The following is a 22,030-nucleotide window of genomic DNA, read 5'->3' on the forward strand; positions in this document are numbered from 1 at the left end:
TGGGCCTCCTCAGGAAGAACAGCTTGCCCTGTCATTGCTAAACAATTCTAGCTAGTATAGGTATAATAGATCCGTGAGCATAGTGATGAAAAGAAAGGTTCTGCCAGTAATGTTAAATGATCACCACACCACTCTGCAGTACATTGTGTGAGTCACTACCACTACAATACCACTACAGTGAGTCAGTGCACCCATATATCAGTAAAGTACTGCTACTGGGTAAGGATAATATCGTGGCCGGGGGTTATGGTCATAAGTATGAGTCATATTTTTGGCACATCTTTGTCCAGGATGACCTATTTTGGCCTATCAGAATGGTTAAGGGGCTTGGGAGGACAGCGGTACACAATGGGTAAATACGGTAGCACATTCAATTCATAAAGCACCTTTATCCAACACTGTAAATACTTTTGCAATGTGCATTACATTCACATATTCACACAGACACGCACACGCACACACTGATGGTGGAGGCACGCAGCCAGGCACCAACCTGCTCATTCGGAGCAGTTAAATGTTCTGAGTCTTGCTCACTAATGCAGGCAGAGCCGGGTATTGAACCAGAGACCTTCCAAGATGCACAGCAGACATGTTAGAAAGAAAATCAAGGAACCATGAAGGTCCCTGGACCACACTTTGAGACCCACTGGTGTAGAAGAGTGTTTCCAGTAAGCCAACTTGCCCAATATCAGCACTGCACCCTGACTCTGTTTGACCAGAATGGAACCAAATTATCATTACCTGAAGGAAGTAAGGAAGAGGCCTGATTTCTTTCCAATATGGCTGCTACAGTATTGATTGATTGAAGACTTTATTAGAAGTTTGCATAGAAAAAGGTACAGTTTCATGACGGTACAGTTCACTGGTACAAGGTCTACTAAAAGGAGATCCTAGAAAAGACTAAGCTTAATGACAGACGAATAAAACACATTACTATGCAGTAGATATGTAAATAAAATAAAATGAAAGAACAAAAAAAAGAAAAACAGTAAGTCTAAACAAACAGTAAGTATATACAAAGAAGGGGCAGGGGAGGGTAGGGCTGGGCTAGGTTTGTTTTTTTACCAGTTGCATACAGCCTACGTAAGGCGTAATGGTGGAAGATAGCCGCATTCAGGCAAGCACTGCCCTGCCTGCGTTCTCATTGGCTGAATGCAAGACTGAGAAAACAAGGACAACGCCATTACTTTTCCTTTTTTTTTTAAATAATTTTTATCCCACGATTTTGTAACCAATTTTTTCACCCAGTGCCAATTACCTAACCTGTAATCCTGGTTTCTGCTCTCCCTCTGCCGCGCCTGGGGAGACAACGGACTGACCTCATGCTTCCCTCAGTGCATGAGTAGTCCAAGTTGCTTCTTTTCACCTGACAGGAGGGATTTCCCCGGTTTGGACGTAGCGCGTGGAAGGAACACGTTATTCCAACCAGTTCCTTTCCCCTCCATCAGGCGCCCCGGCTGGCCAGGGGGAGGCATTATAGAGACCAGGATTACTGCATGTTTTTGTGAGGGTATCTACCCTAGGCCATTCATAGCGGCATTCAGGCAAGTCCCGGAAAGGATCCGCTGTGATTGGGCAGTGGTCACCCTAGGCCATTACTTTTCCAACAACCGCGACAGAGGCGCGCAGTATCAATCAACCTTGAGCCACGAGAGGGAGGGAGGCACCATCGAGCTAGCTATTCACTAGAAAGAAACCACACCTTCTGCTCGAGTTAAACAGACTTTATTATATAAAGTGAGATGTATGTGTGTGCGTTGATGAGGAGCCCGAGGTAGGGCGAGACTCAGGGTGGGGAAGCAGTCTTAGGAGCTGACGACCACGGTTGCTCAGCTCGGGAGCGGCAGGTCGCTTCGGCTCCAAACGCTGCCCCACCTCGGGACTCCTAGAGGATGGAGAAAAATAAACGTTAGTAGAGAACACGGAATGGAAAGTTAAACGTTAGTATTAGTATTGAGGTATGAGGTGATTGGGGAGGGGGGAGGGATTTTGGCTTCCATGTAGAGGAAGCAAACAGGTGAGAGGATCGAAATGGGGGTGTATTTATACTGTGGTGATTACGTGGTGATTACGTGTGGATTGGCTGAGAGCCATCAGGTGTGTATGATTAGGTAAGGAACGTGAGTGGCTAGGATGAGCGAAGGGGTGGTCTCCACTACTGAACTTACGTTGCATGCAACTTACATTTCACTAGAAAGAAACCACACCTTCTGCTCGAGTTAAACAGACTTTATAAAGTGAGATGTATGTGTGTGCGTTGATGAGGAGCCCGAGGTAGGGCAAGACTCAGGGTGGGGAAGCAGTCTTAGGAGCTGACGACCACGGTTGCTCAGCTCGGGAGCGGCAGGTCGCTTCGGCTCCAAACGCTGCCCCCAAAATCCTGGATCGATGGATGAGAATGGCCAAACAGGAAGTGCCGGGCAGCTGTGCATATTCCTCCCGTCCTTGACCTTCAGTCGGCGAGGAAAAAACTCCCTCCGGGCTGGATGGAGGAGGAAGAAAACCTCGGTGGACAGGCAGGGAGAGGTGTGAAGAGAAGCAGCAGTTACGGACGGCCTAGTTGAAGGTGGGCGTTGTGTACATCACGGATGTTCGTTCTTATGTAACTGTGGTATGCCTGAGAGGACCACCGGCCGAGGATACGTATGAGGTGGTCAGAGAGTCCTTGTAGTGATGCGGTGGAGGCTGCGCCGATACGGAAGGAGTGGCCGGAATATAGCTGAGGTGGAAGGCCGGTGAGGGAAAGGACCTGGCGTAGGTGTCGGTGGAACCAGGAGCTCGTGGCGATTGAGGAGTGGCATTGAGAGAGCGCCTCGTGGTAATGTAGCGGAGAATGGGTCGTATGGACTGAGAGGTGAGTCGATCTTGAAGGGGTGGACGCTGGATGAACGGCCCAGCTGGTCTGCTTTACTGCAGTAGAGTGGAGGTGAGTGATTTGGAGGAGTGGAATGTGAAGTCAGACAGGCGTGGGTGAACGGACGGGTCGTATTGGGGGTAGGAAGATGTGGATTCTGAGCATCGTAGGAATCCGAAAAAGCCAGCAGGAACATGCTCTCCAGGGTGGAGGCGATCAGTGGAGTGATGTAGCCGACTCGGAGTGTTTGAAGCTAGAGCAGTAGTAGGTCGGAAGTGAGTGGGTGACATCTGGGAGGAACCTGGACCTCGCCGCGCTGTATACCTCGAAGTAGCATGGAGACGTGGGGGTGAGAGGTGGCCGGGATTGAAGATCCATCGATTAGTCTGAGAAAAGTTGATGCCGTAGGTGTGCAGCGTAGAGGAGCGGAGGTGGAGGTGAGAATGACTGTAGGTGAGGAAGGCAGCGATGATGGTGATGTCAGCAGAGGGGAAGAGGATGCCGGAATAGGTGTGGAACCTCTTGTAGGCGTTCCATGCTGTCAGGTAGCTTGAGAGTGTCCGGGGTAAAACTGTTTATTATGTGGTGGCGAGATTGGATGAGGAGGTTATGGAGCTGGGGGTTCATATGAATATGGTCCTGGAAAACGGAGGGATTGGTGTTGGATGGAGGTTCTGGAGCGAGCAATCGAAACCTCTGAAAGGATGGACGGGAGGGAGAATGAGATTATTGTGACTGGGTATGTGTGCTGCACGGATGATGAAATGAGTAACAGAGGTCCAAAGAGACGGCGGAAGACAGGCATGATGTTAGGCGAGTTTGAACAGCCTTTATTTATTATGTCTACTGTGGCTTGATTTTCTGGGACCACTCGTGACCCCAAAGAAGCATGCCGATGACTATGGGAAAAATGATGATGATGGGTGTGCGGAAGGGGGGGTGAAAAGCAGGGAATTCAGGTGACCGAGCTGGAGCGAAACGCTGGCAGTAACCGCCAAACCCGATGGAGGGGCTGCGTCTGTGAATAATCTTCTGGCTTGGAGATGAGTGTGTCGTAGAACAGAGCGATGCCGTTCCAATTTGAGAGGAGGTGTAACCAGAGGCAGAGGTCAGTGTGGCAGGAGTGATCTATTGTGGCATTATCGAGAGGGACGGTGGAAGTGGGCAAGGTGCGGTGGGCACCTACCGGCGAGCTTGTGAGGGAGTGTGTGCTACTTGCAGCATGAACTGGGAGTGACGGACCCGGGTGGCCGTGGGATGTTAACTGCTCAATGATGACTTGGAAAAGGCAGAATGCAGAGAGAAGAGCTGTACTGGATCGGTTTAGATGCTGGTGCGAACTGCACGGGGGGGGGGGCGAGGGCACGACCTGGGTGGAATGCTTGAGGGGGGGCGGTTGCAGCCCAAGTGGAGGGCGTGGATGGAGGCTGGGGGGGGGCTGGATGGGTGCATTCGCGGGGGGGGAGGAGACTGGGGGGAATGAGGCGCTGGACACGCTGATCCGATGGAGGAATCGCATGGCGCCGATCCTCAGGAAGAGGGGAGAGAGGCGCACGGCATCATGAGGACACACTGTGTCCGTTCTTGAGAGGAAGAATGGAGAGAGACGGACAGCTTCAGGAGGAGGACAACGCTGTGTCCGTTGTGAGAGGAGGCCAGTCGGAGGGGAGCACACCGTGCCGGTCCGATGAAGTGGGAGGAGGTGTGCTGCATAGGGCGGAGGTAGGAGAGGAGGGTGACACACTCCATCCTTTCTTCTTCTTTTGCTCTTTTTCTGGGAAGAGGAGGGAGTGTTGAGGGGGAGGGAGTGTTGAGGGGGAGGGAATGAAGGGGAAATCGGGGGCACGCAGTGCTGCTCGGAGGAGGTCTGAAGGCTCTGCATCATTCTGAGGGAGGAGGAGGCACGTCGTGCCAGTCTGAGGGAGGGGGAGGCACGCTTTGCTGGTCCGAGGGAGGAGGAGGCACGCTTTGCCAGTCATAGGGAGGAGGAGGCACTTTTTGCCAGTCATAGGGAAGAGGCGGCACGCTTGCCAGTCGTAGGGAGGAGGAGGCACGTTTTGCCAGTCGTAGGGAGGAGGAGGCACGTTTTGCCAGTCATAGGGAAGAGGAGGCACGTTTGCCAGTCGTAGGGAGGAGGCGGCACGCTTTGCCAGTCGTAGGGAGGAGGGGAGGGAAACTCAGATCCAGGGCGCAGGAGGAGTTGGGGGAACTGGCTTGGAGCGACGAAGTGGGAGTTGGGTGGCACATACCGAACTGCTCCCTGGGTGCGTCGGGCAGGGGGAGGAGACTTGGGAGGATCGGCTGCAGGACGGCGCCGGTCCAGTAGAGGGGGCAAATGACATGAAGGTGGAGGAGGTCAACAGTGTCGATCTGGAAGAGGAGAGAGGTTGGCTGGTTGGTACTGGTCCTGAGAAGGTGGATGGCGCTGATCCTGCGGTGGATAGCGCTGATCCTTAGAAGGTAGATGGCGTTGATCCTGTGGTGGTGGATAGCGCTGAACCTGAGAAGATGGACGACTCGAGGAAGGAATGTGGGGTGGAAGCTTGTTGCGCTGAATCGGTGGAGGGGAGGAAGGCGCTTGGTGCTGATCAATGGGATGCGGTGAACTGTGCTGGTCCTCAGAAAGAGGGGAAGGAGAGGCGTGGCATCGTGAGGGTGCGTTGCACCCGTCTGAAGCAGGAGGCACGCTGTGCCTGACTTTGGGAGTAGAGGAAGACGCACAGCGCCGAATCTTCGAGGAGGGAGACGGCATTTGGTAGAGGACGCATGTGTCTGTCCGTGTGAGGAGTTGGCACATGGCGGTGACTGGAGGAGGGCACGCTGTAGCAGTCGGGTGTAGGTGATGGAGACGCACGGCGTCTAGCGGAGAGCTTGCTGTGTCCGTCGGTGGGAGAAGGTGGCGCACGGCGCCGATCGGAGGAGTGCACGTTGTGCAGGTTGGGTGTGGTACTTTAGTGGAGATGCACGCCAACTGGCGGAGAACTTGCTGTGTCCGTCGGTGGGAGGAGGTGGAGCACTGTGCTGATTGGAGGAGTGCACGCTGTGCTGATCCGAAGTCTGGAGTCTGGCGGAGGACACGCTGTGTCCGTCGGTGGGAGGAGCTGGCGCTGTGCCGGTCGAGAGAGGTAGTTGATGGAGACGCACAGCGTCTAGCAGAGGACTTGCTGTGTCCGTCGGTGGGAGAAAGTGGCGCACAGCGCCGCTTGGAGTAGTGCACGCTGTGCCGGTCGAGCATGGTAGTTGATGGAGACGCACGGCGTCTAGTGGAGGACTTGCTATGTCCGTCGGTGGGAGAAGGTGGCACACGGTGGCAATCGGAAGAATGCACGCTGTGCCAGTCCGGTGTCTGTGATGGTTACGCAGGGCGTCTGGCGGAGGACTCGTGGTGTCTGTCGGTGGCAGGAGTTGGCGCACGGCGCCGATCGGAGGAGCGCTTGCTGTGCCGGTCGGCGTGGTGGCGGAGGACTCGTCCGGCCGAACGCGCACCTGCCGTGGAAGACTGCAAGCCGGAAATGGATGGACGAGAGGCGGAGTCAGAGCGTGGGGCCCGGGTGGGCAGGGCTGGGATGACGGGACAGGATGGAGTGCCCTGTCGGCATGCGGGTCTGGTCTGCCTGGCCCCCGGTGAGTGGCTGGACTCGTGGTAGCAGCAGACATGATAGCAGCAGCCTGGGTAAAAGTTGCATTAGCTCATGGTAGCAGTAGTTGTCATGTTTAGCATGTAGCCTGAGTAAAAGCATTATCAGTAATAATTAGCAGCCGTTTTAATAGCGGTAGCTGTAATTATCGGCAGTCATGTATAGCAGCTGTTGCATAAGTTCGTAGCAGCAGTTAAATTAAGTAGTGTAGTTGTAATGTTTACAATCAGTCATAATATGTGCAGAACTGAGTAAAAGTTGCATTAGCTGAGGCTGTAGTAGCAATGCAGTTTAGCAACCTTTGCTGACTCATGGCTAACCTCAAAAGGTGGTACCACATTTACTCAGTGGCACTACAGTGGTGCCACTGAGGCAGCCAACTGGTGACACTGCCAATCTTAACTGCTAACCACTGTAGCAGGTTGACATTGTATAATTGTCATGTTTAGTAGTAGCTTAAATCGAAATAGTATTAGCCGTAGGCCTAATGATTAGCAGTTATGTTAGTAGCAGTTTGAGAATAAGTAGCCTCGGAAACCCAGGCATTTAGAGAATAAGTAACATGAGCTAAATATAGCAGTCGATAGTTAGCATTGCTGTAGTAGCATTACATGTAGCTGTAGTAGCAGTAGCAAGAGCGGTCAGCATCTATAGCAGAATCGCAATGTGTGTGTGTGTGTGTGTGTGTGTGTGTGTGTGTGTGTGTGTGTGTGTGTGTGTGTGTGTGTGTGTGTGTGTGTGTGTGTGTGTGTGTGTGTGTGTGTGTGTGTGTGTGTGTGTGTGTGTGCGTGCGCATGTGTGTGTGTGGCTAAACAACCCTCTAAGAACAAATGGTTGAAAGCAGGGTTGGAAATGAAGGCTGCCATTGCATCTGGAAGGAGTGTAGCCAGTCTGTTGGATTAGGCTGCAGAACCAGCCGGACGAATGAACTTGAAAGCAATGATTAGCAGGAATAGCCGATCTACAAATGCAGTACTCACGACCAAGCAGAACAAGCAACCTGGCTTCCATGTAGAGGAAGCAAACAGGTGAGAGGATCGAAATGGGGGTGTATTTATACTGTGGTGATTACGTGTGGATTGGCTGAGAGCCATCAGGTGTGTATGATTAGGTAAGGAACGTGAGTGGCTAGGATGAGCGAAGGGTGGTCTCCACTACTGAACTTACGTTGCATGCAACTTACATAAGCGAGCGAGTTGCTGTGCCAAACGTTGCGAAGGTCGCTTGAGCCTACTCAGCGCTGTTCGAGTTACGTCCCGATAGGGTCAGAATAGTAAATCATGTTTGGGGGTGAGTGTTTGCCCCAACTGTCACTCAAAGTGAGCACTGTCCAATCACAGCGCATCTTTTCCGGTACTTGCTTGAATGCTGCTATCTCCCACTATCACGCCTACGGAAGTTCCCCAGCTGCTATATACCGGTAGCTCCTGAGCCACTGCTGCCCCCTCAATGGGTAAGTGAAGGTGGCAGGATTTTTGGAGGGATGCAGGCGTGTATGAAAATATGCGGCACCAAATTGACACGATTGATTCCAGCTGCAACAGAAATGACTTCCCCCGGTGGGTATTTAATTAAGACACAGCTGTTGGGAGAGAGACAACATTTTGCTGTCTCACATGGCTCCTGTTTGATATTAAAATAGGCAAGCTGCAAGGGATTTTCACTTAACACGTCCCCTTCGAAGCTAGTCATGGTTCTTTCCTGATTATTGTTTGCGCTGTCGATTACAGACAATAATGGGTTTAAATCTGTTATTAAAAACGTATATATTAATCATTAGATCTGTACAATTAACAATCTTCAGTTTTCCAGGCATGCCTACTCAAACATGACAATTATCTCTCATGATTGTGATGATCGTGATTATGCACTGATTATGACGTTTAGTGTTCTGAATGTACTGACAATTTTACAGAACAATATAATGTTTGAGCCAATATTGATTAGGTTTTGACAAAAGATTTGTAGTTACAGATCATAGATGTTGGGTGAAAGCTTGTTATTGAATTTCTCACCCCCTCACCAGTTGCTGGAGATGATATCTATTCATGACAACTTTAATGCCATCCATTGGCTTGTCAGAAACTTTTAATTGAAATTGACTTAGTGTGTGTGTGTGTGTGTGTGTGTGTGTGTGTGTGTGTGTGTGTGTGTGTGTGCGTGTGCGTGCGTGCGTGCGTGCGTGCGTGTGTGTTTGGTGCCTCCAAAAGTGCATCTGAACCTCTTGACAGAGCCACACTTTTTCATCTGTCCTGGGCAAGTTTAAATTATTTTTATATAGCACATTTCTTATACTAAGGCAATTCAAGGTGCTTTGCATAGGTTTTCAGACATAAAAGCTATCCCCGGTCCATAGGATATCCCTATGGACCGAAGAAGCTATTAAACTTTTGCGGCCATCAGGCTGAGGCAGTGAGTCACTCTGCTACACTCACTCCGGGTCATGGCACCATTGTAAAGCCCGGGATTCGAACCCGGGTCTCGCATTATTTTTTGCTTTAACTATTGAAAAATAGCACTTGGTGCCGCGCTGTGAGCTTGTATATCTGCTTTTTTCAATGGCTAATGAAGGCCCCTCTACCTTGGGCCCTAGTAACTCAGTCCCACCCCCCCCCCCCCCCCCCTTGTGACACCCCTATAGACTACCATGGGATTTATGCCTCTATAACACACCTGGTTCATGGGTCAGGTGTTAGGACGCGGAAGACCACAAAAAATACAACGCTCCATAGATTAAAAACAATATTTTAAGTTAAATCACTTCTGGGGTAATTCCCACATTTACTCTGACTTTTGTGTGCACCTCAGAAGCTGCTTGATCCAAAATGTAGAAATACGATATTCATTTGATCAGGTATATGTGAACCAAGATGATGAGCACCGATGACCATACATAGAGATCAGTACTAATACACTTGATTACTATCAGAATATACCTAGATAGTAATCATATAGACAGACAGACCAAAATGAATTGTGAACAGTGAAAATCATCGACTAGGACCCAACCATGTAACCAAGCCACAGTAGTGGTCCATTTAGCTGTCGATTCGGGGAAAAAATCTATAATTAATTAGCATTATTGAGTTCATTAAACGCCCCTCTGTCAAAACCTGTCAGTGTTAAAAATCCAACAGGGAGATAATGATTCAGATGTGGAATGGTGTGATCAGTTATATGTCATTACAGTGGGCCTAGGAGAGGAGCTTCACAATTCCCAGCCGTTGTGAATATACTATATTACTGTACTATAGTTTGCACTTTCAGACAAAGATTTATGACATTTATGGAGCTATGGTCCGGATATATGGTTAAATATTTATTTTTTAGCTTGAAGCTGTTGCTGCACAGGACCGTTTATTGATTTGTTATTCAGTCAGATGACAATAATGAAATATGAAGAGTGATAGTTTTGTAAGCAGTGCAGGGTTACTTTTGCTGGCATTAAATCAATCCAGTTATGCCTATGAGAGCCTGACAGATCTCCTTAATCCCACCTAACATGACAATGCTTATCGATTACTTTCTTCCCATGACTTATTTCTGTCGTCGATGACAGCACTCACCAGGATGTAAACATGTTGGCCTTGTTGGTCTGATCCATAGCCTATTCAAAACCAAACCTTTCCATTTAGGCTTACGGACAAAGCATAGATTTCATTTATTTATTATTCTTTTTTTCATCTTAATTTCTCAACCTTTTGATTTGATTGATTTTCTTTGGTCAGGAAAGGAAGAGCACAATAGCACTTCCCAACACATACTCAAAGATATCACTGAGGGTGCAAAAGAAACACACACACAAGAAAGCCCCAAGGTTTATTTCCATTGTGGACCTCTATAAATACTTGATACAATATATAAGAAAACTAGAAGCAGTGCTCTTCCGAGCACAGGTCTCCACCAGGCCACACAAATCGGCCTGTTATAGCGCCACCATGAGGCTGATTTAAAAAATGTGGGGCAGAGGTTCTGAATTAGCATGCAGGGAGTGTGTGTGCTCAGTTTTGCAGCGATCGGGCCAACGGCGCCGGAGATTAGCTGGTAACAACCAGGCCACACAAATCGGCCTGTTATAGCGCCACCATGAGGCTGATTTGAAAAATGTGGGGCAGAGGTTCTAGATTGGCATCCAGGGAGTGTGTGTGCTCAGTTTGGCAGCGATCGGGCCAACGGTGACTGAGATTAGCTGTTCACAAACTGCGAAGACGCACGCACGGACGCACGGACGCACGGACGGACGGACGGACGGACGGACGGAGGGGAAAACATACTCTCCCTCAGCCTTCGGCTGGTGGAGACAATAAGGTCCTCCAAACACAACAGTTGTTAGGTGTATTATCTGGGACAAATTGTACTCCAGAACCTGTTGTTTGTGTTTGAATACACATAAAAAAGTATACATTCATAAAAATCCATGAACAGCTATATGCATGTTAAGATATACTGTACCACTACCTATACACTGGTATGCAAAAAATACCAAATATACTATAGCATGCATGGGTCTTCAACAGGGGGTCCTGGACCCCTAGGGGGTCCTCAGAGTTACTACAGGGGGTCCTCCAAATCTTTTGAGTGATTGAAAGTTTTTTTTCCCCCTCCTATTTTATATTAATCACTTGAACCCTATTATTCATATTCTGTGAACTTTAGCCAAAAATATAAGATCTACAAGCTCACAGATCGGCAAAGAGCTTTGGTGTAGAGGAGAAAATGAGCAGACTAAGTACATAGTGAAAGGTCAAGTTTATTAAGTATTGACGGTCCAAGTGGTTAAATATGGAATCTATGAAAAGGTTGTGTGGGTCCCTGCTTCATCTCTCTCCCAACTAGGGGGTCCTTGGCCTGAAAACGTTGAAGACCCTTGTACTATAGAAAGCCCTATCCAACCACACATTCACAAGATACATTTATGACCGCAGCAATGGATTCAGATCTACATTTGCATGTGGAAGCTCTACAAAATAAATACACATCCACACAGTCAAATCCTCAGTGTTCAACTCAGAGAGTGTACAATTTGGTTACATTTGTAGATTTTGTACACTGTACTCAGTGTACTGTATATCCACATAGTATCAATGTTGGTAATCACTGTTTGAAGGTGTATGTGCTTTGCAACATGCGCATTTCTTAACCACTTAAACCCCATAAAGGTGATCTCTCAGGGGTCTGCTTGGCCCCCTCCTTTTCTTCGCTCTACAAAAATCTCTTTGCTGAAAATAGCTGACTAGCAACCTCACAACGCGTTGCAAATCTTGCAATGTGCTTGTAGATCTGCTAATTTTGGGTGAATCTTCACCTATAATATGCCAAATGTTTGCCTGTTATGACAAACCCAGAAAGGACGCTAGGGTTCACGCGTGTATTTGGATTTGTCAAAGTCAAAAATGGCACTGATTAGGTGGCTATTAACTCTGAGCATTTTTGATGTGTCATCACGGTCAGGTCTTCTGGGCCAGCTACAGCAGCCACACAGAGGTGAACACTGCTGGAGAAGCTTGTCCCCTCGGCCAACAAGTGCTGAGTGCTGACATGAATCAAGCCTAGTAGCGATTGTTTGAAGTGGCAGTGCTATATGACTTTAAGCGTAAAGTCAGAGTGTGTTTTTAATAAAACACCCATCTGTAGTAGTCACCTACATGCCTGCAGGAGAAGTCTGGTCGTTGTTTACTTGTTTTTTATTTTGTTCATTTATTTTATATATTTATTCTGTGTTTATAGAGCTTCCCTCTGAGAAAGTGTTAACTATTTGGAGCCAAAGGAATCAAAGTGCCCTGGATCGACCCAAAACAAATTGGCCATGTTTCAAGCTTCAAGCGCCAAGCTTTATTTGTCACATTGCCAACAACACAGGCAGTGCAGTCATTGCAGGCAGTGAAATGCTCGTACATCAAGCTTCTCTCAAAAGTTAAAAGCCAAGGCATGTGAGGTAAATGATTAAATATTCAAGTAATAGGCCTAGTGCAAAATGTAAGCTGTTAGATGAACAACATGATAATCTCTATATTGTTCTCTTTTTGTAAGGCCAAAAGGATAAACTATAAGGTTTTAAAAAAATAATCTTATTTGTCTATTGTATTTAGTATTGACTAGCACAGTGGTTCTCAAACTTTTTCAAATAAAAGACAAATGAATAAGTAGTTAGCCACAGACTCCCATCAGAAAATAAATTGTGCCAGGGACTCCCATGCAAGATTTATGTTTCAAAAATATTCCAAAATGTGAAAATAGCCGATGCGTTGTGAGCTTGAACATCGACTATATTCAATCCGATTTATATAAGGCTAAATGGTAGAACAATATTGCCCTGGGACCCCCTGGGACCACCCCCCGACGGCCCCTGGGTGGCCCCTGCACCCCACTTTGAGGACCACTGGACTGGCGCAATGGCTCCATTCCTGGAAGAAAGTGCTGCTCTCTGCTGGGAATAAGAACATGATAGATGAGCTTCTCAGCTCAAGCCCCTTGGATGCTGCTTCTTGTTCCCTGCCTGTCAGCATTCCATCTCCTCACTGCTGCTTCAACGTTGCTTGACTTTTAATGTGATTCGAGCACCTTCAAACGTTTTGCCAATCCATGTTCCCTTCCGAACTAAACCATAGAAGCATCACGTTAGTTAATTCTAGAATCATGACATGACCTGGCGAGCACTTAGGGAGCAAGAGCCAGTCAGGTGCTAAAGGGCGCATGTGGTTCTCCAAGTTTTCCTCCTTTTCGTTTTGGCCGTTCTGGTCCCTATAGGTACCATGTATTCAGGGCAGAGTACTGTAGAGGACCTAGTCAGTGACGTTGGAAGAGCACTCCGCATCATTTCAGGCCTTACAAGCTGGGCATTGTTGGTTACAGATTGCGAGTCTCACTCCCCAGTGGTTTGGCGCCGTATAAAATGGATGAGGAGAGGACTGGCAGGCTCTCATCCTGGATGCTGCCAAGATGACTAACCTCGCCATGTGGCTTGCTCAGTATAGCTGTCAGACCTAGAAGGATGTTCCTGAAGATGAGTGCAAAATTAACACAGGTATTTTGCAGTGTGGGACCAGCAAAGCCAGCACCAGAAGCCATAGATACACTACAGGCGATCCACTTAAATTGCAGGAGGCAGCTAATTCACTAGCGATGCCAAAGGCATCTTTTTTTCTTCCTAGTTAGCATCAGAACCTATAACTTACCAGTAAGACACCATAAGGGCGAGAAGCGACCTGAAACAACATAGACTGACACAATAATGGGCATTCCCAGATATATGGGTTTAATATTGATGACATCCGGGATCTCCATAGGGCATAAAAGGGACAAGGACGGAATTCATTTGCAAGTGTGACTCACATCGCTCACATCGCTCACATCAAATACAGAACAGAGGTGTCGATTTGATTCAGTGACCATCTTTTCTGGGATTCTGTAAATCGTGTGTGAATTTTGTTTGACTTAGCCCAGCATCCAAGAGCCTGCACAGCCCAGTTAAGGGCCCTTGGGTGGTACCTCCCCATGCACAAAGAAATCAAGTATAGCCCACTGTAGTTGAGCGCAGATTTTCCCCCCAACGCCCCAGGGAATAACACGAGCTGTCATCAGGCTTTGGGTTCCAGAATGTGCTCATGCTGCGGAGAGGCGGAGACAGATAGGGACCGGCACAATGGCCGTCTCACATGGAAGATGAAGATAAGGGTGCCACTGCCCACAATCGAGCTGCAGTCAGTCTTCTCTCCACGCTCCTTTTAGCTGTCTCCCCAGCTGTGAGAGGGCCCATCTCCCGCTGCATCCACCTGGCTCAATAAGAGCCTTTCACCCGAGGCACTTATCTTAAAACAAGACGGGGTCTAATAGTGGCCCGGCTCCCAAGTGGATCTCAGACTTCATGACTGTGTCCAATCTGTGATGTCAGACATCTCTTTCAATATTTGTATTGATTTTTGACAAACTATACTGTATGCACATTTACATACGCATGACACTACACAAAGAATAACATAAAATGAGACAGAATCAATAACAAGCCAGCATCAAACAATGTTAGTCATCTATCACATACAGTATCTACATATAATTTCCAGTATGTTCTATTTTGGTCAACGTTTCAGCCCAAATTCAACCGCCATTCACTACCATTATAAAATGGGGGTAAAAAAAAAAGAAGAAACGTACCGTACGTGAAGAAAAAAAGAATGCATGGAGGTACTTAATTGTCCGACCGGAATTGTGCACTAGAAATGTGGTGCTGATTGGTCCAGAGAGGTTTGCGAAATTAGTCCGGGACAAACACAAATACAGACCCATTTATAGACTCGCCTCCTACATAGCCACCTTTTTTCCAGTTGTAAATCTATTATTTTTCATCAAGTGGCATGGTCGTATCCTAGTTTCTTGGAAGCACTCAATTATTTTCCTTGAACATTACTTATGTAACACTTTACCCTGCCGTTTGTTGACTAGGTCAAGCAATTTAACTTACAGCAGGGGTCTTCAACGTTTTCAGGACCCCTTAGCTGAGAGAGAGATGAAGCAGGGACCCCCACAACCTTTTCGTATATTCCATATAGTTTCATCGTTTGACTGCACAATCGTCTTTGTATTTTGGATTCATGTCAATTTGTGTTTTCAGATATTTAACTACTTGAACCGTCAATACTTAATAAACTTGACCCTTCACTCTATACTTAGTGTGCTCTTTTTTCCCCTCTACACCAACCTCTTTGCCGAAAATAGCCGATCTACAAGCTCACAACGCCAAGCTTGTAGATCTGCTATTTTTGGCTAAAGTTCTCAGAGTATGGAGGTTAGGGTTCAAGTGGTTAATATAAAAAAGGAGAAAAACAAGTTTCTATCACACAAAGATTTGGAGGCCCACCTAACCCTAACCCCCTAGGTGTCCTGGACCCCTGTTGAAGACCCCTGACTTACAGTATATATGAACTTGCACTTTTAAGTCGCACTGAATAAGCGTTGTCTGCCAAATTCCTGAATTGCATATTGCACAAAATGTTGTGCGACCAAATATGAATTAGGCTTCAGCGGCTTGGAGCCTCCTTACCTTTAAGTTTGCGCCAATATGAGTGGAACAGCCAGTGACCATTGTTCTCTGTACGGGTGCGACTCAAACTAGTCGATTTAATTGATTATAAAAATAATAATCGATTGGCAATAATAATTATCAATAATAGCCGGTCTACAAGCTCACAATGCGCCACATCGTGTCATGTTGTTGACTTGTAGATTGCCTATTCTTGCTACTTTTGTGTGACACTATTGCGGGGCACTGTTGTACTACAAAGTATTTTTTTTTATATTTTCAATTTCTTTTGTCGATTTGTAGAACAGGGGTTTTCAAAGTGGGTGACGGGGCACCCTGGGGTGCCGCGACGGCAGTCCAGGGGTGCAGCGAGATAATTTTATAATATTTGGAATTTATTTGGACACTTGAAAAAATATTTAGTATCATTTTAAACTTGAAGTACAACGTTATTTTCAGTCAGTTCTAACCAAAATGGCTATTATCTCAACGTTTTCCTCGCAACATAATCACTAAAATATCGTCACTGTAGGGCAGAAACCTTGTATCTCCAAGTTTCAAATGTGTACGTCTTTTGGTAAAGCAAAGCCTTGCTTCATCATACAAGACTGTCGCACAAAACTAGTGAAAACAGTCGATCTACAAGCACACAACGCCTCGCGATGCGAGGCGTTGTGTGCTTGTAGATCTGCTGTTTTCGCTAGTTTAGTACATTTTATAGATGATAAATACAAAACGAACAGTTTTGGACATACAAGGTTTCCCACCCGACAACGACAATATGCTATAAGGTGCTGGGAGTGAAAATTATAATGTAGGGGTGCCTCGGATTAAAAAGATATTTATGGGGTGCCCTGAGACAAAAAAGTTTGGGAACCTCTGTTGAAGAAAACAGAAGACACTCTTCTGGATTATTTGGTCAATCAAAGAAAGCAATCAATATAATAATCGCAAAAGAAACAAATCGATAGTTGCAGCCCTAGTTCTCTGGCACTGAGAGTGCTCTCCTCCTGCCACAAGTCAGCTGTCTCCATGGCAACGCAGGAAGCCGCAGTGAAGCAGCCCAGCTCTCATCAGACCAAAGCTGGTGGGAACGTCAGAGTCCCTACTGACTCACATTTTATACCTTTTAGTGTAAAAGCCCTTTAGCTCTCAGGAGGGCTTGAGCTCATCGTGCGTCAAGCATGATTATAGGCTGTCCTCCCAGAACTGAAGGAATCATGTCCAACTGTCCCAATTTCGTCATCTCATTTTGTCCGTAGATGGCACTAACCTACTTCAAACTACATGGTGGGTGAAAAGATGTAACTTGGGTAAAAAAAAGACAGACATGTTCACCAGTCTTTGTCTTATTTTTAGTACTGTATGTGTGCATAATTCCTCTGTTTTTTTTTGTTTTTTTTGAGGATGCCAATGTCAGTCGGTCCAAACCACTTGTTTGGATGTGAGGAGCAGTGGAAAATAACACTAGGGCCGACAGAATCCCTCTAGGTCTGACAGCTACTGAGCGAGCCACATGGAGGGGTTAGTCATCTTGGCAGCATCCACTGTAGGATGCCAGCATGCCAGTCTTCTCATCCATTTTACACAGTGCCAAACCATAATCTTGTTTGAAGTGGGGATATGTGTTTTAACAATCTGACATCCATATTTTGGCCATGCACTTAAAATTGAAAATGTTCAAAAATCTTCCATAATCTTCAAAAATAGCTGAAATAACAAATCTATTGTTGCTTACTATTGTCGTTGTGATTTTGTGTTTTGTTTGACTCGGTTGTTTTCATTTTAGAGGTATTAAAATGGTCTTAAAAGTCCTTAAATTGTCACTTAAGAAATGTGCTGATACTTATTATACTGTACTAGAAGCTCGCCGGGCGGCCGAGCATCTAGTCGGGGACCGGCCTACTCGGGAATGATGTGAATAGAGAATGAATGCCCTGCCCTTTAATGCAAACCCCATTATACCTGTTGATATAGGACCTGTTTTGACCATTGCGTCCATTTTATGCCCCTATATGGAGATCTATGTATCTGCCTGACAGGCAGCCGAGCGTCTAGTCGGGGACCGCCTATTTATGACCATATGTGGATGTATCTATATCTGTCTGTCTGCATCCATTTTATGTCCATATATGGAGATCTCTGTATCTCTCTGTCTGTGTCCCTTTTATGCCCGTGTATGTGCCGGTTCCGGAAAACCCTGATGTCAGACATCAGCTCCGCATACGGAGATTCCGAACCTTTCGCGCTTGTTCCGGTGGGACGAACGGTCCCATTAAACCTGTTGTCATAGGACCCGTTTTGACCATCTTTTTGCCTGTGTCCATTTATGCTCATATATGGAGATATCTGTAGACAGATATCTGTATCTGTCTGTCTGCATCCATTTTATGTCCCATATTTGTCCCTTTTATGCCCGTATATGTAGATCTCTGTATCTGTCTGTCTCTGTCCCTTTATGCCCATTATGAAGATTTCTGAGATTTCTGTATCTGTTTGTCTGTGCCTCTGACTGTGTTGCAGACAGTGCCGGTTCCGGAAAACCCTGATGTCAGACATCAGCTCTGTATACGGAGATTCCGAAACTTTCGCGCCGGTTCCGGAAAACCGCGTGTCGGACGAGGCCGGGCACTGCACTCCCCGCTGTGGCGGAGAACGAGCGTGCCGGTTCCGGAAAACCTGATGTCAGACATCAGCTCCGCAAACTTGACCTAGAGTGCAAAGTGAAAGTGTGGAAGAATTGTCTATTTGCACAGGAGTGATGTCAGAATGAGTCAACGCTTGTGCCAGTTTCCAGACCAGCCTGATGTCAGTCATCATCTCCGCATACAGAGATTCTGAACCTTTCGTGCCGGGAAAAAACACGTATCGGGTCAGGTCAAGGCCTAGCTAAGAACGTAGGCAAAGATCTGAGCTATCTGCGTGCGAAAGTTGGAGTCTGTAGAAACAACCATGTGCTATGAGGCCTCTTTCATGCGATTCGGGCCAATTCGGCCTCGGCTTCAATTAGTAGTTATTAGGACAGGATGTTGGTTTGTTTATTGTTGAGTGAGAACAATGTTGCACATTAAGCAAATCAAATGTAAATGTACAAATGTATTGTAAATCGGCTATTTTCAAATAGCCAAAGTATATAGGGCTGAAGTGGTTAATGTATATTTTGTAATAATAATCAAAATCTTATAAGTAACTAGTAACTAAAGTTTTCAAATAATTGTTGTGGAGTTATATTGTGTCACTAATGCGGTGTATTTCGATTGGGCCTTTTGATTCAGTGGCTTTCAGCTTTCAGGAAGAAACCAAAAATACACAGGGAAGACATATTTGCATATTATAACCACACCCGGGGGTCTATTAGAGTAATGTTAACTCCATAGACACATACAAAACAGAAAGTACTAAACTATGGCGCCACCTCTAACTATTATGTTTCTTTTCATAGTCCTTCGATAGTCAATGCCATTCAAAGAAATCCTTTCTCTAAATAAGTCAAAGAGTATTGACTTATGAAAAAAAGAAGAAGACCATTTACTGTCAAGACTACTTAGGAGTCAATAAATCATATGGACAATGAGTCTGCCGCTGGCAAATTATCCATCAGATAGTGGAGTCTTTAATGTTTCTTACCCACAGCGCTCTCTCTGTCTCTGTCAGTGGATGCTTCTTTCATTTCTAAGGTGCTCACCCCTTGAAGTTTTATTAATTAGGCACATTTTAAAAGCAGTCACCGCAGTTGACATGATTAGTTAGGATGTATTTGTATGCGTCTCTGAAGAAATGTGAGAGAACTGTTGACTTTTTGCATTGCATTGGCATGCTGTACGCGTGTTCACATACTCAAGTATAATTGATTACATTTACATTGCTGAGTATTAAAAAGGTTTCATACTTTAAACTTTTACTTCTACAAATTGTAGTACTTGTAGTTTGATATATTGTGATGCCAATACTTTTGAACAGATATTCGTGGTATTAAGTAAAAGAATACTTCTTGCACCATCAGAACAGTGTGCATGAATTTAAGAAAAAGGTGTGTGTGTGTGTGTGTGTGTGTGTGTGAAAATGTGAAAATACACCTTCCTAGCCATCCGCTATTTGCTGTCCTGCAGGGTGCAAGTGCAGATAAATGTGGAGCCCAGAGTTTCAGTTATCTCAGCCCTTAATTGCCGCCTGGGTTTTGGAGATTGTCACTTGGGCTTAGGTCTTTAAAAGAAGCAGTAAGCCTCATCACACACACACACACACACACACACACACACACACACACACACACAGTGCGCGCGCGCATGCACACACATAGCGTTTGCTGTATCAAACTGTGACACCACTGTATCAAACTGAACCGATAACGTTTCGAGGTGATAAACTATATTTATTTATTTATTACTAATAAATATATATATATATATATATATATATATATATATATATATATATATACTCCCAACTCCCTGGATTCAGGTGAACATTTCACTTAGGCATGACTCCCAAAAGGAACCCAATAACTGTGTTAAGTAAGTATCGTACTACCGGTAGATGCGGACTGTGAATACGTGCCACTGATTTTAGTTCGCATTGTTTCTAGAGTCGCCGAAGCAAACTGGATAGGAATGCCACGAGTCACTAAACCTGAGGAACTTGTGAGTGTGGACAGGCAGGTTATGAAAGCTTGCAGCAAGTTCGAGGTGTTTTGGCTTAGCCTATACTAATAAGAATCCTGACAGTGCAGCCTCTTGACTCATACTTTCAAAACCTCTCTCTGGCTATGAGTTGAATAAAGAAAACAGGTCAGTTAAATTTGTGTAGAGCTTATTGAGAGAATGCAGATTGGAGTGGTCCATTCATGGTTGCAGACCAGAGCCACTGGAACTACTGAGGATTCTACAGAAAACAAACAGGACTTTTATATTTTTTGTCTTGTTGCACTTAACTATCTTCCTTTCTGTTACTTGTCTGTCTCTTCAGATTAGATTCCTGTCTTTGTTTAAAGTATATTCTTGGCCTAGCTGTGTGTTGCACTCTGGGACAATCCCTTGGCTTCTGATCCCTCCTCCATTGTCTGATTGGTTGCCTGTGATCCTGTTTACACCTCCTACTTTAATGCTCTGTTGCATTTAAGTGGGCCCAGATCACAGTCACTTTTCATTCATGGTTGCAGACCAGAGCCACTGGAACTACTGAGGATTCTACAGAAAACAAACAGGACTTTTATATTTTTTGTCTTGTTGCACTTAACTCTCATCTTGTTGCACTTAACTTTCATGTTTTTTCCTAATTCAAGATCGGACATGAACTTCTCCAGACACGTCCAGCAAAGGAGCTGCCCCCCCCACATGGATTAGTATAAATTTAGCTCTTACTTGCACTCAGGATTCAAATATTATTGTTATATTTGTTATATTGGTATAGTTTAAAAAATGTGCTTCCCTGCCATACCTACTCTGCTCACCTCTCTTCGCACTAGACACCATTACACCCGGCACTGTAACACCAATAATCTAATTTACCCACCTCGCTCACCTAGTCACCACATTACAATCCAAGGCGGCCTCTGGAACTGCCACTCAGCTGCAAAGAAGAACATGCCTGAATTCATTCTAGGCCAGGCTACTTTGAATTCCCTCCAATTCCTTGCACTGACAGAAACCTGGATAACACCGAATAATACAGCTACTCCTGCTGCACTCTCTGCAGCACATACATTTACACACACGCCACGTCCCACAGATCGTACTGGGGGCGGCACAGGCATTTTAACATCTCCCAAATGGAAGATCCGTGCGTTAAACCTCTCTCACCTCTCTCTGTCCACATTTGAATATCATGCTATCTATATAATACAACCTGTACCTCTCACCATCATTGTGCTCTACCGCCCCCCAGGGACCCTTGGGGATTTTCTGGAAGAACTGGACTCTCTGATCAGCTCATTTCCGGAGGACGGAACTCCCCTGATTCTACTGGGTGATTTCAACCTACCAACTGCAGAAAAGTGTCTTCCAGTTACATCCCTACTGACGTCATTTGACTTGTCCCTGTCCCCTTCCCCTCCCACCCACAAGGCAGGGAATGTATTGGACCTTGTGTTCACCAGAGCATGCTCTTCCTCAAACCTCACTGTTACCCCTGTCAAATGCTCTGATCACTGCTTCATAACCTTCTCTCTCTCCCTCTCTTCCCTCAGATCTGTGCCTACCCACCCGTTGACCGTCACCACACGACGCAACCTGAAAACCCTGGATCCCTCCACTCTCTCCTCCTCCATTCTCTCCTCCCTCCCAAACCCGGATGTCCTTCCCACTCTCCCTTCTGACGCTCTAACATCTTCCTTTCTCTCCTCTGTCTCCTCAGCGTTTGATCGTCTCTGCCCTCTCTCGACCAGGCCAGCACGTGCAAATCCACCTCCCCCATGGCTATCTGAAACTCTCAGATCTGAGCGAACACCTCTCAGGGCGGCAGAGAGGAAGTGGCACAAGACGAAGCAACCAGAGGACCTATCTCATTTTCACACACTCCTGTCAG

General features: G+C 46.2%; 1 protein-coding gene across 1 annotated transcript in view; it reads left to right on the plus strand.

The window, feature by feature from the left end:
• LOC308306144 (putative RNA-directed DNA polymerase from transposon BS) overlaps positions 1-22,030 on the plus strand; it is a gene marked incomplete at its 3' end in the record, with an annotated part of 47,676 nt that overhangs the window by 12,565 nt on the left and 13,081 nt on the right. The window contains exon 3 of the mRNA XM_080751043.1: positions 21,860-22,025. Within this exon, the coding sequence (XP_080607169.1) occupies positions 21,860-22,025 (166 nt within the window). The remainder of the gene's footprint in view (positions 1-21,859; positions 22,026-22,030) is intronic.

Source organism: Nannobrachium achirus, assembly GCF_963921795.1.
Source record: "Nannobrachium achirus genome assembly, chromosome: 20".
Classification (NCBI taxonomy): Eukaryota; Metazoa; Chordata; class Actinopteri; order Myctophiformes; family Myctophidae; genus Nannobrachium; species Nannobrachium achirus.